Here is an 18,788-nt window from a genome sequence, read left to right as displayed (position 1 = left end):
ATGGCTCAGTAGAATAAGTGCTTGCCTAGCAAGTGCGAGGGCCTGAGTTCAATCCCCTGTTCTGCCAAAAAAAAAAAAAAAAAGGGGGTTAAGAAGAAAAAAAAAGCCTTCAGGAGGGTGTAATAGAGCCTCGAAATCTTAAATTCTGAATTTTTTCACAAGTGAAGTTTTCAGCGCAAGGGCCTGCATTCAATCCCCAGTTCCGCAAAAAAGAAAAAAAAGATCAAGTAAAGTTTTCAGCTGCTGTATTCTACCACATGAATATATTGGTCGGTAGATCTGTCTGTTGGACCTGCTGTGGTTGTGACATGCTGTCCGCAGGCTTCTCTGGCATATGTCTTCCAAAGCACATTTCAGCACTGGTGTTTTGTTTTCCAGAATCTTTGCACATAGCTTTGATATATAGCATTAAAAATGTTGTCTCCCAGAAACATAACAAGCTGTTAATTTCAGTGGCAGAGCCACTTTAGTGTTAGAAGTATTGTATTAGACTACAGCTCCTGTTTTGTCTTAAGAAAGAGCATACATTACCTTGATCTGAAGCTGCCCTATTTGCCTTGAATAACAAGGCAAAATCACCAGTCATTTTTTAATTTATTTTTTTTGTTTGTTTTTTGTGGAACTGAGGATTGAACTCAGGCCCTTGTGCTTGCCAGGCAAACACTTATTCTACTGAGCTATCTCCTGGCCCCAAAATCACCAGTCATAAGTCCAGCGAGGCATTTACTTTCACTGGCAGTTCTATACATGGGTGAAGGGACGAGTTAATGTTTCTGTCAGTATCTGATCTTTCAGATGTTGCATTCTGTATTCTGGGAAAGCTTAACAAATCCAGAGTAACAGTAAAGGGTCACAAAGGAGGAACTTGTTTTTAAGTGAAAGGCCCATTACATACAAAGGTAGTAGTTGGGTTGGCTAGTTTGTTTTTCACACTGTTTTTGGTTTTTTTGGAGACAGGATCTTACTATGTAGTTCAGATTGGCCGTGAACTCACTACGTAGCTTAGGAAGGCCAAACACTTGCGGCAGTCTTCTTGCCTCAGCCCCCCAGGTGGTGAGATTGCAGGCGTGAGCCGTGATGCCTACCATTACACTGCTATATTTTATGGTAAGCCCATTTATTTAACACGGGCTTGGAATAATGGATCATTTGTGTATTGTTCCTTTTCACCCAGTCTGTTCTATTTTATAACTCCAGGTATTATGGCACACTCTGCATTTGAATCTTAGATTTTCTTTATGTGTGTATAATAAACACACTTGATTTTCTTGAGATGTCTCTTAAGCTTGTAGGTTTAGAGATATAGTTTGTAAGAACATGTAAGTATGACCAGCTAATGCACATTCATGGGATGAGGGTGGCTTCTGTTTGGGCCATTTTGGCTGGTCACACAGGTGTTCTAATCACTTGGAACTCTACAGGGTTCTTTTTTTTTTTTTTTTTTTTTTTTTTTTTTGGTGGAACCGGAGATTGAACTCAGGCCCTTGCGCTTGCCAGGGAAGCGCTTATTCCACTGAGCCATCTCCCCGGCCCTTCTACAGGGTTCTGTTTCAAAAATTGGTTGCATGTTCCCTGTGACTTTACCTTTTAGATGTGTGTTTTTCCTTGGGTGGTTGCAGTCTTTGAAACACCAAAGGAACACATTACTGAGTGTTGTTTTTTTTATTCTTCCTGTATTTTAGTACCCAGCCTGCTAGATGAAGAGGCTCTATTGAAGAGGCTCTATTACGTGAAAATGGCCTTACGTTTAAACAAATATGTGCAGTTTAGAAGCTAGGTAACTTCCTTTTATTCCTCCCTCCCTTCCTCAGTGCTGGGAATTGAACCCAGTGCCTCAGTTATCTTAAGCCAGTGATGTACCACTGAGCTACACCCCTAGCCCCCAAAATATCTTTTAATGGCAGTCACAGAGCTTATTCTGAAAAGATGGTGTTTTGTGCAGTAGAACTTGGCTATTTCCAGCATAGCAGGCTATTGGAGCAGAACCTAGAGTTTGCAGAACAACACTGAAAACTCCACTGAGTGAATCGCTGGTTTATTGTCTTAAGTGAGAATGGAAGGTCACTTGGCCTATAACCTTTTCTTTTGTCCATTAATTCAGATAAAGTTTCATACCAAAATCTGTGAGAAAATAATCTCAACAGGATTTATCTTCTTAACATATCAATTAAGAGAAGGAGGAATGCTCTCTCATTGAAATATGACCTTTGGGTCAGTTTAAAAAATGTCTTGGGGCCGGGGAGATGGCTCAGTAGAATAAGCGCTTCCCTGGCAAGCACAGGGGCCAGAGTTCAATCCCCGGTTCTGCAAAAAAAAGAAGAAGAATCCTCCTAAAAAATGTCTTGCTTTTCATTGTAGCATCTTTAAATTCTATTTATTTATTTTTGAGAAGAATATATTTATTGAGGGGAGGAAAGCTCCTGTCCAAGAGAGGGACAGGAGGAGGGCCAAGCAGGTTGTTTCCCCCCCTTTGACTTTTAATAGGTTTAGTCACCAGTTTAGAAATAGCTTGCTGAATTATTACTTTTTCATACTAATTGCCTAGTTTGTATATGGTCATGGATTAGGGGAAGCATTTGTTTAATGGTAAAACCTTTTTAGCTAAACACTTCCTTTGGTTGCAGAAGATGACTGCTACATTTTCTACACACCGAAACCTAGCTTCTCTTTTGTCTTCTACTCAGAGCACGCAAGGAACCTGTTGTACCAGTTTGAAACTGGCTTTCAGCATGCCCAGAGACTGCTCATTAAGGTTTATTTAGACATTAGGGTAGAGATTCACAGTTTGAAAAACTCACATCCGGCCAATTTCTTCTTTCCTGCAGGTGTGCCTGACATGCTGCTCCAGGGATGTCATAGTTAAAGTTGACCAGATCTGTCACAAAAACAGCATCAAATTCTTCACAGGAGATGTTTTTGGCTACCATGGCTACACATTTGCCAATCTTGGAGAGCATGAGTTTGTAGAGTAAGTTGAGCGTGGAAGGAAAAATGGAATGTTTCCAAATTGTTTTATTTATTAGTGAGAATTATAGCATCTGAAGAAAGTATTTTACTGTTATACTTAGAACATCCTGAAACCAAGCCATTGACAATTTACTGAATACAGTTCGCTGTGGGTTCCAAATTGTAGGTCAGCTCCTGTGCTCCAAAACAATGGTGTGATCTAAAGCCTAAAGCACATGCAGTTGCACCACAAGTAGAGTACATCTCGTGGGTGTTTGATCAGTCTGGACCTCGGGTGTTGAACCTGCATTTTCTGCATGGAAAAGGTGTGCTCTCAGTTTGAGAGATAATTAGATGAGTCAACCTGGAGCCTCGTTCAGCAGAAGTCTACCTTGGAAAAGCTTCTGTGTCCAGACTACTATGGTGGGATGAACAGACCTTATTCCTCATTTGAAGTATTGAGGCTGCTGGTAATTCTCACATGATGGGACCTGTAGTGTTTAGAATTTGTGGCTTCTGTGAAAGGTTGCTGGTGATGAAATATTATAAAACCATGTGAGTTGGTTGTTTTGGTTATAATTTATGACATTTTTCCCTCACCCCAACTTGCTAATAAGAGCTTTAAGTGGAGGAGGGGAGGACTTCCTACCCCAGACCCCTGAGAACCGTTCTCTTGTTCAGCCTCTCAGAGAAGGAGCCAAAATTTCTCTTACCAATAAATTGAACTTGGGGAGACATGTTTAAGATATCTTCTAATTACAATTGTGTGGGTTTGAAACTATAGATTTTTTTATATATTACAAATAAAGTTGTAATAATGAAAAACAGGCCAGGTTATTTTTTTATTTTTATTTTGGCACTGGGGCTCAAACTCAGGACCTTGCACTGGCAGGCAGGTGCTTATGCCACTAAGCTATCTCCTGGTCCTGGGCCAGGTTATTATTATTATTTTTTTGATTTTATATATTCTTTTATTTTTTTAACATTTATTTATTGTGTGTGTGGCCAGCTCAGCCCACCTGGGGCGGGGCTGGCTGGCATGTGGTGCTGGGGGATTGAACTGTGGTCCCTGTGCTTTGCCAAGCTTGTTCCAAGTAGGTGCTTTAGACCACTGAGCCATCTCACCAGCCCCTGGGCCAGGTTATTTTAACATGGGCTTGCCACAGCAGAAGGAAGGAACTAAGGTTGGATTTTGTTTGAACCAGTCTTGTTTTATAGTTTAGGCTGTCCTTGAATTCACTGTGTAGCCTAAGCTGGCCTCGACTGTTCAGTGTTCCTCCTGCCCCAGCCTCCTGAGTGCTGAGTTTACGTGCACCACTGCACCTGACTGAATGTTTATTTTACGATTCCAGTAGAATGGTCTAAAGTAGTTGCTTTCAGTTTTTGAGAGCTTATATGTGCAGGATAGTGTGTTGAGTAGTTTATCTTATTGCACTTTCTTGTTAGTGGTGTTAGGGACTACTATTTTCTCTTTTTTTTTTTAAATATATTTGGTTGTTACAGGGTCTCACTGTGCAGCTTGGACTCACAGTGATCCTCCTATTTTTAGCCTCTTCAGCGCTGGGATTACAGGTGTGCACCACTATGCCTGGCTCAGCCCACCCTGGGGCAGGGCTGGCATGGCATGTAGTGCTGGGGTTGGAACCGCAGACCTTGTACTTACCTATGCGGGCATTTTAGTCTGCTGAGCTATCTCGCTAGTTCAGGGACTGCTATTTTCATAGTGTGGGTCCCTGATTTATCAGGTAGTTTGTGATAGGGTTAGAGATTGAACCCAGGTCTGTTTGACAGCAAAGATTTTGCTCTTTATGCACCATCTTATTCAGAGCTGGAATACTTTATTTATTTATTTATTTATTTATTGGCGTAACCGGGGATTGAACTGAGAGCCTTGCGCTTGCCAGGGAAGCACTTATTCTACTGAGCCATCTCCCCAGCCACCGCCCCCCTTTTTTTTTTTAAATCGTGGCACAGTTCATAATAGTCTTAACTCAATTTCCTCTCTAGGGAGAAAACCAAAGTTGCCAAAGTTAGCCAAGGGGTGGAAGATGGACCTGACACCAAGAGAGCAAAACTTGATTCATCTGAGACTACAATGGTCAAAAAGGTACAGTACTTGCCATGTGGGAGGCCAGGGTCAGAAACCTGGGGCTTTATTGGTATGGGCCTTTGCAAATTGCAAATGAGCTAGATTGAAATTGAACACAGGACCTTGTGCTTGCCAGACAGGCCCTTGTGCCGCTGAGCTGTACCCCAGGCCCTGTAGTTGCAAATGAGAAAAGCAGACTTGGTGGGGCAGTCTTGAGGGGAGGTCCCATGCTTATGCCACCCAACCAAGGTAGCTGTTGCTCTGAGGGAAAAAGGACCCACATTCCAGTTGTAAATTTTCAAGGGAATTGAGAAATGCCAACTTTTATATGTACTGACCCAAACTTTTTTTAACTCCTGCTGGAATTGCTTTGAATGTTCTTTGGTCATCATTGTGGAAGCCAGACAACGTGCCTGTGTGGTTTATTTGGTATATGGACTACCAGTTTAGGCCTGTGATGCATTGAGTAGTGTCAGATTGTGACTAGACGCCATTACTTCTATAGGATTTTTTCTTTTTTCAGATAGACAATAAGTCTTAAGTGTGCAGGAGCCAGTTTAAATACCACCACCACCCCACCCCAGCACCCTGCATTCAGTTTAGGTGAGGGAAGTGCTCCACCACTGAGCTATATATTCCTAGTCCATTTAATTTTCATTTTCAAATAGAGTGTCGCTAAACTTCCTGGGCTGGTCTCAAATATGGTGCATCCTAACTCAGCCTCTGTGAATAATTTGCTTAAGGTTTGAGCCACCGTGCCCTAGCTAATTTCTTTCACCACATAACATTTAATAATACTTATTATAGCCAGATATAGTGGCACATGCCTGTAATCCCAGCACTTGGGAGGCTGAGACAGGAGTATTGCGGTGAGTTTGAGGCCAGCTTGGACTATATGGCAAGACCCTGTTGCAAAAAGAAACAGAAAGAAAGGGTGGGGGGGCAATGTAGGATTTGAACCCACAATTTTGAGCAGGTAGTTGAGCGCTCTCCTCTTTTTTTGTTTGTTTTTGGGAAGACAGAGCCCCACCAAATTGCTTGGGGTAGTTTTAAATTTTTATTCCTTAAGTAACTGAGATTACAAGCATACCCACCCACTTTTGGCAGTACTGGGGATTAAACCCAGCATCACTCTACCATTAAGCAATGTCCCCTTTCCCTTTTGTATTTGGAAACAGGGTCTCACTAGATTATCAAGGCTAGCCTCAGACTTTGATCCTACTTCCTCAGCCTTCTTAGGACCTGCAATTACAGGGCTCTGCTACTATGCACAATTTAGGTATCTGCCCTGTAATGTAGTTTATGTAAGGAGCTTAGCCTCTGTTTGGATCTGTAAGTTAATTTATTTTTAGAGCGGGAGGTACTGCTGTTCCACAAACTCAGGTAGAATTCTCTTTTTTTTTCTTTTCAGTACTAGGAATCAAACTTGGGACCTTGTGCTTGCTAGGCAGGTGCTTATATCACTGAGCTATCTCCCCAGCCCCTAAATTTATTTTTAAAAAAGAGTGGGAAAGAAATCAGAAGTTGATGGTTTCTGTAGCTAGTACTGGCCTCAGAATGGAATCATGAGATGGAGAAAACAATTTGAAGTGGCTCTGAATTGATTTTGTTGAGCTGAGAGGAAAGACATGACCAAGCCCATATTTACTTTTTGCTTTATAGATTTAAATGTTGAGAGAAAAAATCCCAGCAGGTCATAATTTCAAGTTAAACGTGCTCAAAAGGGGGCATTCTGAGCGGTTCAGAACCCACAAAAGAGACTTGCAGAAAACCGCGGAGTGGCTCCTGGAGGCTGCGGCAGCGAGACCATGCTGCAGATTTGCTTGCTTTTGCTTTTTGTGTTTGTGTTGGAATAGCTTGACGCTGTGAGTGTGATACAGAGGAATTAGTAGCCCTAATTTTAGTGTCTATTCACAGGACCATAATTACCAGAGTTGAACATTGGTGTTGTGGCCAAAACTTTGGTTCTTTTCTTTCTTTCGTCCTGTCCTTTTTTTAAATTTTGGAGGCTTAGTCAAGCAGTCAAGCTTTATCTGAATAGCTCCATGAGTTTGATGGGGGGAATAAATTGTTAAGAAACGGAGAAGTACAAAAGCAGCTTTGTGGGTGCTGTCAGTTTATAAATCACACTTTCTTACAAGTGTGACACTTGGCCTTGGTGTGCAGGGTTTTGTGGCTTAAGGGCCTTCTCTCAATGGGGCACTCTTTCACATTCAAATGTAGAGTTAGCGGCCTAGCTTTGTTAGCCGTTTACAACTGGAAGTTTCTCTGGAGTCAATTCTGAAGGTGCCCGCTGGGGTGGACCTGGAAACCTCTTTGGGAGCCAGTTTACCTCACTACAAGGAGAGTATGGCAGCCCAAGCAGGCACTTGGGCTGGGCCTTGGCGTACCATTCCTCAGGGTGCTACACTCAGAGCTTTTTGTGCAGCTTCTTCCTATGTGGGGCCGAATTTGAAGGTATCAAAATATTCCCCAGCTGACATTGTTAGTCAGCTGTTACACTTCTACAATTCAAGCCTGGATTCCAACTCCAAACCCACAAGGTTGCAAGGCATTCAATACATTCCTGATGACAGTCCCTGGGATTCCAAACCTTGTCTTTGTGTGACCCTACCGAGAGCACTTTAGAAGGGCTTGGCAAAACTGGATTTTGGCTATGGCTTTGTTACCTTATAATAACATGCCTTTAAATAAATAAATAGAAATAAATAGAAATAAAATTACATGCCTTCTCTTTTTGGCAAAGATAGCCCTATGGGTTTTTTTTTTTTTAATTTTACATACTTGGTACAAGGTCTTATTACACAGCATGGACTCGTAGTGATCCTCCTATTTCAGCCTCCCAAGTGCTGGAATTACAAATGTGCACCACCACACCCGGTCTTGGTGGCTGGTTACCCTGGGGTGGCACAGCATGTGGTACTGAGGATCATTGAACCCAGGTCCTTGAGCTTGCGAGGCAGGTGCTTAGACCTCTGAGCTATCTCTGTGGCCCCTGCCTTCTGATTTTTTTTTTTTTTTTAAGTGAAGTTTTTTTTATTTATTTTTATTTATTACATTTATTTATTGTGTGTGTGTGTGGCCAGCTCAGCCCACCAGGGGGCGGGTCTGGCTGGCATGTGGTGCTGGGGATCGAACCGCGGTCCTTGTGCTTTGCCAAGCTTGTTTCAAGTAGGTGCTTTAGACCACTGAGCCATCTCTCCAGCCCCCTGCCTTCTGATTTTGAAATTATGTTTGAACTGGAAACTTCTAGATTCAAAGCCAGGTGTGGTGGTGCACACCAATAAATCCAGTACTTTGGAGGCTGAGGCAGGAGAATTGCTTTGAGTTTAAGGCCTGCCTGGGCTACAAAGTGAACTTAAGGCCAGTCTGAACTACATTGTGAAACCCTGTCTCAAAAAGGCAAAAAACAAAATCTGGATTCAAATTTGACCCTATGCTTGGCTTGTACAGAATAATTAGTTGGATTATGCAGAATACAGAGGGGGGGGTGGGGTGGGGGGGGTGGGACAGAAGCCACTTCCTGTTTCCTGTGAAAGGTTTTGGTTAGAGTTCCCTTCCCCTCCCCCCCGTTCCTAGGTTAAACCAAATGCTGTAAAGCTGCTTTTGCTTCAAGGTACATGTTGTGCTCTTAAATTAGAAACTTTTTAAAAAAAGAGAGGAAAAACAGAAATTGTGGTTTTCACACCATCTAGGAAGATGCTGGGCTTTTCTAGCACATGTGCCATCATGATAAATAAGGCAGTAGGAAAATGCCTAGCTTCATTTGTTTGCTTCCTTCAGTACCCAGAAGTCGTGAGATAGATTTAATCAAAATTGAATTGTCACAAACCTGATACAGACCCTACCATGCAGCAGATAAATGAGAGCAATGAAATGCAGGTGTGTAATCCCTACACTGTTTTTTTTTTTTTTTTTTTTTTTTTTGCAGAACTGGGGATTGAACTCAGGCCCTTGTGCTTGCCAGGGACGCACTTATTTCATTGAGCCTACTCCCCAGCCCCATGCTGCACTCTTGGAGGCTGAGGCAGGACAATTGTGTTTGAGCTAGCCTTGGCAGCTTGCTGACTTAGCAAGGAGATCCTGTCTCAAAATTATAAAAAAAATTTCAAAGGCCAGTCAGATAGCTCAGTGGACTAAAGCACCTGCTTAGGCAGAGCGCAGAGACTGGGGTTTGATCCCCAGCACCACAAGCCATGCTGGCCCTCCCCCTGGGGCTTCGCATGGTGGTGTGCACCTGTAATCCCAGTACTTGGGAGGCTGAAACCAGGAGAATCACTACGAGTCCTATCTGTGTAGTTAGACCCTGTACTAAATACATTTAAAAAAAAAAAATTCAAGGGACTGGGGATGTAACTCACTGTGAAAACCCTAGGTTCAGCCCCCAATATTGCCAGAGTTGGCATGAGACTTTGCCAGTCACCAAACTTAGTCAAATATTCCCTTGAGGAGGTTAGGCAAAATAACAAATAGGGGCGGTCACTCTGGCTTTCCTCACCCAGAAGCAGCCAGCTCTGTGCCTTAAAAAAACGCCTGTTGTGTGTGCAATGCACTGTGCGAGGTAGAGGGAAGGACATTTGGTCCTGCCTCCTTTTTGCACACCTGGTGCAAAATCCTAGAGAAACTCACAGGGCTGCCCCGGAACCCCAGCTGTGGAGGAAGGTGCAATAGGAGAAGTGTGGATGAGGCGGAAAGACTAACAGCCACACTTCTCTGGAGTGCACCCTGAGGTGCCTGGTGCCTCTTACTGACTCAGCCTCACTTTTCCTGTGTCATCCTCAAATGCTTTTTCTGGGAACCTGCAAAGTTTTCTACAGAAGGTAAGATAGGTTCCTTATTTCAGCCTGGGGGCTGCTCAGACCCAGCCCAGTGACAGAAGGCATGAGGGCCCAGAGTATAGACAGAGTGCCTAAGGGCACTGGCTCTGCTGGTGATTTACAAGGTGAATGGCCTGAAAGGTTTGTAGGGTAACCTGAAATTTTATGAGGATGGTGGGGAAAAAATATGGAAATTGGAGTCATTCTGGAGAACTACTGGATAAAAGGCCACTGATACTCCCACATTGCCGCTTTTGTTTATTTTGTGGATTGTCTGTTTTTTTTTTGTTTGTTTGTTTTTGTTTTTTTTTTTGCGGAACTGAGGTTTGAACTCAGGCCCTTGCACTTACCAGGGTAGCGCTTATTCTACTGAATCCATCTCCCCAGCCCCTGGATTGTCTGTTATTAGGGCTGTTGGATATTTATTTGTAGGCAAGGTCTCTCTATATATAGTGCAGGCTGACCTTGAACTCTCAGTGTGACCCAGGCTGGCCTTGAAAACTCTTTCCTCAGCCTCTAGTGCTGGGATTACCAGTGTATACCAACCACACCAACACCTGATAGTGGCCACTTTATCACAGGTCTTGAGAATTTAGATACACTAAGTGGGATTTTGTTTATGATGTACCAAACAATAAAGATTTGGGGGGCTGGCAAGATAGCTCAGTGGTCTAAAGCGCCTGCTTAGGCAAATGCTCAGGGACTGCAGTTTGATCCCCAGCACCACATGCAATGCCAGCCCTACCCCCAACAGTGGGCTGAGCTGGCCACACAAAACAAAAAAAAGAAAAAAATGATTTGGGGGTTGTCTGGTTTTTGGTACCAAGAATCGAACTCAAGACCTTGCACTTGCTAGTCAGGCACTACTCTTACGAATTAGTTGAGAAATTCCACAGTTGAGTAATAGCGTTTTGCTTTGTTTTTCCATCTCTTTCTTTGGGGGGGATGCAGGGGTTGCAATAAGGATTGAAAGGGATCCCTAAGCTAAATCTCTTGTCTAGGAATTGAACCCAGTGGGGAACTAGTTATTTTTAAAATTATTTAAGGGCTGGCGAGATGGCTCAGCAGATTAAGCGCCTCTGCTTAGGCAAGCAAACACAGGGACCAGGTTTCGATCTGTGCCACCCCAGTGGCCCAAGACTGGGAGTGGTGGTGCATGCATGTAATACTAGTGCTGAGGAGGCTGAAAACAGGAGGATCACTACAAGTCTGAGCTGCGCAGTAAGACCCTGTACCAAATATATTGAAAAAAAGTTGTGTCTAGAGACATGGTCCATCTGTGCTAACAGAGTGACCTCAAACTTAAATTTGTCCTGCCTTTGTCTCCCAGAATGCTAAGATTACATGCATGTACCACAGTGTCCAGCAGTTCTGAGGTTGATTGTGGTTGATTTTTTTGAGACATGGTCTCAACAGTTTAGGCTGACGTTAAATTTAGCACAGGTTGGCCTTGAATTTGTGATGATCCTCTTTTTCTTTTTTTTTTTTTTTTTTTTTTTTGGCAGAACCTGGGATTGAACTCAGGCCCTTGCGCTTGCTAGGGAAGCGCTTATTCCACTGAGCTCTCTCCCCACCCGCCCAGTGATGGTCCTCTTGCCTCAGCCTCCCAAGTGCTGGGATCACAGGCTATCTGATGTTTGATTGTGATTAGATGCTAATGACACATCTGTAGCAAGAATATCTGGGGATGTATTTTTCCTTTTGTATCCTGTGATGTGGTACATGGTTTATTGGTAATGTTAACGTTCGCTGTTTAAAGTGTCTGCCAAACTGAATTTGAAGTTACTCCTGGCCTTACATGAACAACATTTGTTTTGTGGAGAGGTACTTGGACATGTTAATATTTCTTTTTTAAATTTATTTATTTATTTACTTATTTTAGACATGTTAATATTTCATTCCTTATCAGACTTCTAGCCAATTTAGTTAACTGTAGGTCTGTAGAAAAGTAGATTCCAGTTTATTTAAGATGTTTTGTGTTATTTATTAGTATGACTTTTTTATTGTTGGACTGTCCTAGATTTGGGCGCTAGCCGTTTTTTTTTTAAGCTGGCTGCTGTTTTCTCTTGATTTCTCGGAGCACTTCCTTGTTTTCTAGTGTGATGAGGCATTCCAGGCTACTCTTGTACTCTCCCTGCCTGGCACATCCTGCCCCCTTGAAGTCAGCCATTTATCTAAGGAGAAATGCTAATGTGATTGGGAACTAGTGATCAGAAACCATGTGGAAGTTAAGTGTGCCTGTTTCTAGTAAAGTATCATTGCTTTTGGGTATTCTCAGCAGACATAGCTAATTAGTATTGGTGGGAGGGTGGGCATCACACTATCCATGAATTTTTTGGATTTTGTTTGCTTGTTTGGTTGATTTTTTTTTCAGACAAGATCTTGCTTTGTAACTTAGGCTGGCCTTGAACTCACTGTAGCCCCGTCTGGCCTCACATGGCGATCAATCCTCCTGTTGGGATTACTGACATGTGCCACTATGCCTGGCTATATCCATGAATTAAAAATGAGTTTGCGTTATTGTCTACCAGTGATAATTTCTTAATTCCCTGAGAATTCATTCACCTCTCACATTCTCTTTGGCGGTCAACCTGACCCCCCAAAATCTCAATATGTACGCTTGTCAGTTCAGCCTTTCAATGCAGTCAATCTCCTTTTGCTGCCTGAGGAAATGGCTTTCTTGCCTTACTGTGGTGTAATCCTTCTGGCCAGGCCGTCACACCACCCAGGGCACTCTGGCTTTGCCATGTCTTGCCCTCTCCAGCAAGTGGCTGGGTGGTGTGTTTTTCCCAGCAGTTGGTTTTGGACTGAATTTTTCATGATAAGGAAAGAACAGTTGAGTTCTTTGTATAGGTATTTCCAAATGTTTGGAGCTGATGAATAACATTTATTTATTGTACAAAATTAGAAATTTATTTTTTTAAGTTTATTTTTTTCTTTTTTATATTTTAATAATTTTATTGAGAAAGAAGTAGCAATGAGATAGTTTCAAAACAGGTTAGTAGTACAGTTACAATAATTAATACATTGCATTTTGTTATCTTTGTAGTTGTTCCTAGTGCAAGATGCGGACATGATATCTTGTCTAAACATTATTAGTTCAAAACCTTCTTCTCATTGAACTAAGAGCTGTATATTTATGCTATTTTATATGTAGGGCCTGAGTCCATTAAGTTTATTTTTGAGGCAAGGTTTTATTATGTAACCCAGGCTGGCCTCAAACTCATGGTGATCCCCCTGTGTCAGCATCCCCATTGCTGGGATTTATTTATTTATTTATGAGTATGTATTTTATTTTATTTGTTTGTTTGTTTGTTTGTGGCCAGCTCAGCCTGCCCTGGTGGTGGGGTTGGTGCGGCATATGGTGCCAGGGATTGAACTGCAGTCCCTGCACTCGCCTAAGCTTGCCAAAGCAGGCTCTTTAGACCACTGAACTATCTCACCAACCCAGGATTGATTGATTGATTGATTGATTGATTGATTGAACTGGGGATTGAACTCAGGCCCTTGTGCTTGCCAGACAAGTGCTTATTCTACTGAGCTATCTTCCTGGCCCCAGTCTTTTTTATTCCCTCAGGGTTTATTTTTAAAGTAAAACATGTTGCATTTTTTAGGACAATTCAGCTGGGGGCTGAGCAGGATGATGGTCAGTTCATAGAGCATGTGCAAACCTGGATTCAGTCTGCAGTACCAAAACACGGTTTAGCATTGAAAGTTTTAGCCAGACTTCCTTCTGCCTCAGGGCTTTTGCAAATACTGTTCTGTTTCTATTTTCTTTTCTGTAGCTTATGTCCCATATATCCCAGAGAGTGTTTTTGTTAACATTATTGTCATTCATCATCAAATCATTCTTCTGTGAACCATTTAATTTTTAGTTGCTTTTGTTTAATATTACACATAATATTTTATTGAATATTATTAGATACATATCATTGCTTCTCATTGGTGCAAGTACTTTTGTAGTGTGTATACAGCCAGGTTTAAGGAAGTGGAGTGGACCCTGGCACTGGGGAGGTTGTTTTCCCTTGTGCAGGATGCATGGCTGTCATGGGGTCCACATGCACGGAGGAGACCACAGTAAGTGTTCAGCAAGCATTTTTTCAATTGAATGGGCCTTGGCTTCTCCTAGTGATCAGTTAAGTTTATTCTATTAAATTAATTAATTTATTTATATTTTAGGGAAGGGTCTACAGAATTGTTCAGGGTCTCACTACTAGATCGGACTCATAGTGATCAACCTGGCATGCCCCTTAGCTCAGTTTTTTAAGTGGCTTCAACAAAGCAGTGCAAAGCAGTTTTTTTTTTAATTTTATTTGTGTGTGTGTGTGTGTGTGTGTGTGTGGCCAGCTCAGCCCACCAGGGGGCGGGGCTGGCTGGCATGTGGTGCTGGGGGATTGAACCGTGGTCCCTGTGCTTTGCTAAGCTTGTTGTAAGTAGGTGCTTTAGACCACTGAGCCATCTCACCAGCCCGCAAAGCAGTTTTTTAAGTGCTTCAACAAAGCAGTCAGGCTCAGGTTGCTGTGGTTTGATCCCCAGAACTGAAGCCAGCCAAACCTGCCCTGAAGGCATTCTGAGCCTGCCCAAAAAAACCCAAAAAACTGGGATTACAGGGATCAGTTAAGTTTAAGTAATGGAATTTGTCTGAGATAAAAAGCTGCTGCTTTGTGGTTCATATTTCATCCCTGAGCGTTTCTACCTTTTCTTAACAGAAGGTGGTTTTCTGCCCTGTAAAAGAGGCGCTGGAGGTGGACTGGAGCAGTGAGAAAGCGAAGGCCGCCCTGAAGCGCACGACCTCTGATTACTTTCTCCTGCAAGGTGAGGCTGGCCAGGCTTCAGGGGCAGACTGCTGGCTTGCATTGCTGCATAGGTGATGTCTACTCTGGGTGGAATCGCTCTTCAGCTGGCTCATAGTTGGCCCTTCTAAGAAGGGCTGAATAAATAAATGGGTTGAGACCCAGCATTGAACTCTTTTCTGGTAACTTGCTTTTTTTCTATTGAACTGATCTGTCTTCTACAAGTATGCCTTAGAGAAATAGTATTGCAAATCCAGCAACTTCTCATCCCTACTTTTCTTTCTTTATAGTTCTTCCTTGGGCTCAAAACAAGTATCAAGTCTTTCTTGCCAAACAGAAAACCATAGAGGTGTTAGAGTTTTTGGGGACCCCCAAATCACTAGTAATGAGCTACTTTGCAGTCTATCCTTGCTCATTCTTGGGGAGGTATTGTAGAATATTGATTGGCTTGTCAGTGTTCTTCTTGTGCCTAGTACTTCTAATTTTTAAAGTATTATGTAAAATAATTGAAAACATTGAATAATAAGTACAAGTTCAAGCCAGCCTAGGTTATCTTCCTGCCTCAGCTTCTGGAGTGCTGGGATTACAAGTGTGTACCACCATACCTGGCCTGCTCCTGCTTTTTAAATTTTATCTATTTAAGACCAGGGTGTCCTTGAAGCCTTGATTCTCCCCACTTCAGCCTCAAGTAGCTGGAACTACAGGTGTGTGCCACCACATCATTCTTAACTCTCCCTATTTTTAAACAAGGAAACTGAGGTACAGATGTAGGGTACTACTATTCTCAAAGTTATATAGCAAGTGAGTATAAAAATACTTTTAATGGGTTTAAAAATAATTTGTTACTCTAGAGCATGCCAGAAAAGCACAAAGAAGGAAAAATATGACCTTGACATTTTTGTGTTTTTATGTTTTGTCATGACATAGTACATGTAGCATAATATTTACACAAGGTACTGGAGTCCCTCAGCCATCTCTCCTAGCCCTGTTTGTCCATTCCAGGGCTAAAGAGAATCCATATCTCTGCATAAGTGTAATTCACTCTCAGATTAAAAATAGACAGGTAGCTTTGATTTAGAAAACCTGAAAAGCATCATTTGGTTACATGTGGGCAGTTTCCAGCCCCCGTTTACCCTGGGCTTAGTTGAACTATATCCCCATCTTGTTATTTCCTGTGAAGGTGCCACAAAAATCTGTGCCGTAGGCTCCATTGTCAGCACCACACACACCCCACCAGAGTGTGTGCCATGCACACCTGTAGTCCAGCACTCTAGGCTTTTTTTTTTTTTTTTTTGGTGGTACCAGGGATTAAACTCGGGCCCCTCATGCTTGCCAGGCAGGTATTTATACTGCAGAGCAATCTCACCAGCCCTCACTCATTCCAGCACTCTAAAAGGGTGAGAAAGGAGAATCACAAGTTGAAGCTCAGCCTGGGCAACATAGTGACCAACTGAGATCCAGTCTCAAAAAAGGATCCCTGGTACCACCAAAAACAAGACAGGACAGAAAAATATATGACATCCTTGATAACTAGTAAAAGGATCTTAAAACTAAATTACAAGGTTTTTTTGTTTTTGTTTTTTTTTCTGTGCACCAAGCTTTTCATCAATGTTCTTTTTTTTTTTTTTTTTGGTGGAACCAGGGATGGAACTCAGGTACTTGAGCTTGCCAGGGAAGCGCTTATTCCACTGAGCCATCTCCCCAATTTTCATCAATGTTCTTTTTTTTTGGGGGGGGGGCGCACCAAGCTTTTCTAATGCTAGTTATGTTAACAAGATGAGTTAAAGAGCATCTGGAGGAACAAACTATTCTAAAGTCCTGAATGTCTCCATTGGAATAGAAATAATGAAACATGTTAAGCAGGAAATCAGGCATGTAGCTGGGGCAGGCCTATGGGACCTGGCATGGAGGAAGTTCTAGCTGGGGTCAGCAGCAGCCTGTCTAGTCCAGTTCACTGAGCACAGTGCCTGGGCCACATGGAACAAGTAAGATGTTCAGGACTTGACACATTGAAGTCCTTGGGAAAAAGCAGCCACTAACCTGTAAAGGCATGACAAGAACATCTCTAAATGGTGCTCTTGAAAGAAGGGGCCTGATATTTCTTGAGATAGGCATGGTGGAAAGGATCCCCAATTTGTTTTCTTGAATTGAAGAAATGAGAGACATGGTTGTAAATGGCAGAGGAGGGAGGACTCAAAAAGGTGCTTGAAGGGCTGGCCAAATAGCTCAGCGAATTAAAATGCCTGCAAGCAGGCACAGGGGCCGGGGGTTCGATCCCCGGGGCACGCTGAGACAGCAACTGAGACTGGGTGTGGTGGCGCGCACCAGTAATCCCAGCTCTTGGGAGGCTGTAAACAGACCCTGAACACCCTGTAGGCCCTTCCATAAAATTTAAAAAAAAATGTGCTTGACGTCTGATTCACCACCATTACAAGTCTGAATTAGAGAGCACATGGGGCCATTCCTAGAGATGTGCATTCACATTGAATCTTGGCCACATCAGTGTGAGACAGTGATACACCTACCTCACTGATAGATGTCATCAAAGGCACAAACGAATGAATACCCAGACACCATGGCCATCCCTTCGTTCAGCAAAGCTAGTGAGCTGAGGAAGCAAAACCAATATGCTGGGACAGTAGAGGACAAGTACAGGTTTACTGGCTGTCCTGCTGACAGGAAGTTACCAGAGCCCAGAGGAAGCAGCACCACTGTAACATGACGCACACAGCAGGCATTGATGTGTGGCTATTTAGAACAGCTTTGGAATTAAAACAGATCTGGCTTCCAGTCCTGGCTCTGTCATGTTATGTTATGTTATGTTATGTTATGTTATGTTATGTTATGTTATGTTTTTGAGGCAGGGTCTCACTATGGTCTTAGACTGCTCAGACTAGCCTTGAACTCACCATGTAGCCTAAGCTGACTTCATACAGCGATACAGCGATCCTTCTGACTCAGCCTTCCAAGTGTTGAGATTACAGGCATGTGCTACAACATGTGGCTTGTTTGCTTGTTTGTCTGCAGTGCAAGGTGTTTTTGTTCTTTTTTGAGACAGGCAGGCTGGCCTTGAGCTCACTTTGTAGCTAAGCTGGTCTTCCTTGGAAACAGTCCTCCTGCCTCAGCCTCCTGAGTGCTGGGATTACAGGCGTGTGCCACCATTCCCAGATCTAACACAAGGCCTATGAATGCTAGGCAAGGGTTCTACCACTGTGGTACACCTGTGACCCTGCCTTTCTTTTTTCTTTTTTCTGTCTTTAAGATGAATGATCTTGAGCATTTATTTGAATTCCCCAGGGGCTGAGCATCCCTCTGAAGATGGCACATTAGCAGCACTTGCCTCAGAGAGCTTTTGTGTGGCTTGGACTTTGGGCAAATAAACACATAGCACAAACCAAATCTTGAAGAATAGTTTATTCCATGGAGTTAGGTAATTTTGTTATGTATATTTTGGAACTGTGTAGTAGAAGTTTAGGGGTTGACTCAGTTTACCCCTTAATTTCATCTTTCAGTAGGTATCATGGCAACAACCCTGGCAGGTTTTAATTTTCTGCCTGTGACACTAGTTGGAAAATATATCCTATTTTGAGTCTCTCATCCAAATGGTACTAGTTATCTGTTCTTGTAGTTTCAGATTTCAAGGTAGTAGATATGATGATTAAATTTTGTTTTTGTTACTGTGGTGTTTTTTGTTTTGTCTTTTTTTTATGTAGTTAGTGCAGGATCTACAAGGTCTCTTTCACTACACAGATCGGACTTATTAGTGATCCTTGCTGTTTTTCAGCCTCCCAAGTGCTGGGATTACAGGTGTGTGCCGCCACACCCAGTCTTATTTGCTGTCTCAGCATGGCAGGCCGGGGATCAAACCCAGGCCTCTGCATGTGCCTAAGCAGGCACTTTAATCCACTGAGCTATCTGGTTGGCCCTTGTTTTTGTCTTTTTGAGAATGGGTCTTGCTATACAGTTTACACTGGCTTTGAACTAGCTGTGTAGCCCAGGCTAGCTTGAATTTGCAACAGTCCTTCTGCCTCATCCTTCAGGGGTTGGGATACAGGCATGTACCACCACGCCCAGCTTAAAATTATACATTTTTTTTTTATTTATTTGAGAGAGAGAGAGAGAGAGAGAGAGAGAGAGAGAGAG

At 42.7% G+C, this 18,788-nt stretch overlaps 1 protein-coding gene across 1 annotated transcript in view; it reads left to right on the top strand.

Moving 5' to 3' along the window:
• Sae1 (SUMO1 activating enzyme subunit 1) overlaps window positions 1-18,788 on the top strand; it is a 63,133-nt gene that overhangs the window by 365 nt on the left and 43,980 nt on the right. The window contains exons 2-4 of the mRNA XM_023704624.1: window positions 2,826-2,968; window positions 4,954-5,053; window positions 14,562-14,667. Coding sequence (XP_023560392.1) covers window positions 2,826-2,968; window positions 4,954-5,053; window positions 14,562-14,667 — 349 coding nt within the window. The remainder of the gene's footprint in view (window positions 1-2,825; window positions 2,969-4,953; window positions 5,054-14,561; window positions 14,668-18,788) is intronic.

Source organism: Octodon degus, unplaced genomic scaffold (assembly GCF_000260255.1).
Source record: "Octodon degus isolate 3935 unplaced genomic scaffold, OctDeg1.0 scaffold00197, whole genome shotgun sequence".
NCBI lineage: Eukaryota > Metazoa > Chordata > Mammalia > Rodentia > Octodontidae > Octodon > Octodon degus.
Note: the sequence above shows the minus strand (reverse complement) of the source record. Positions and strands in the feature narration are given on the sequence as shown.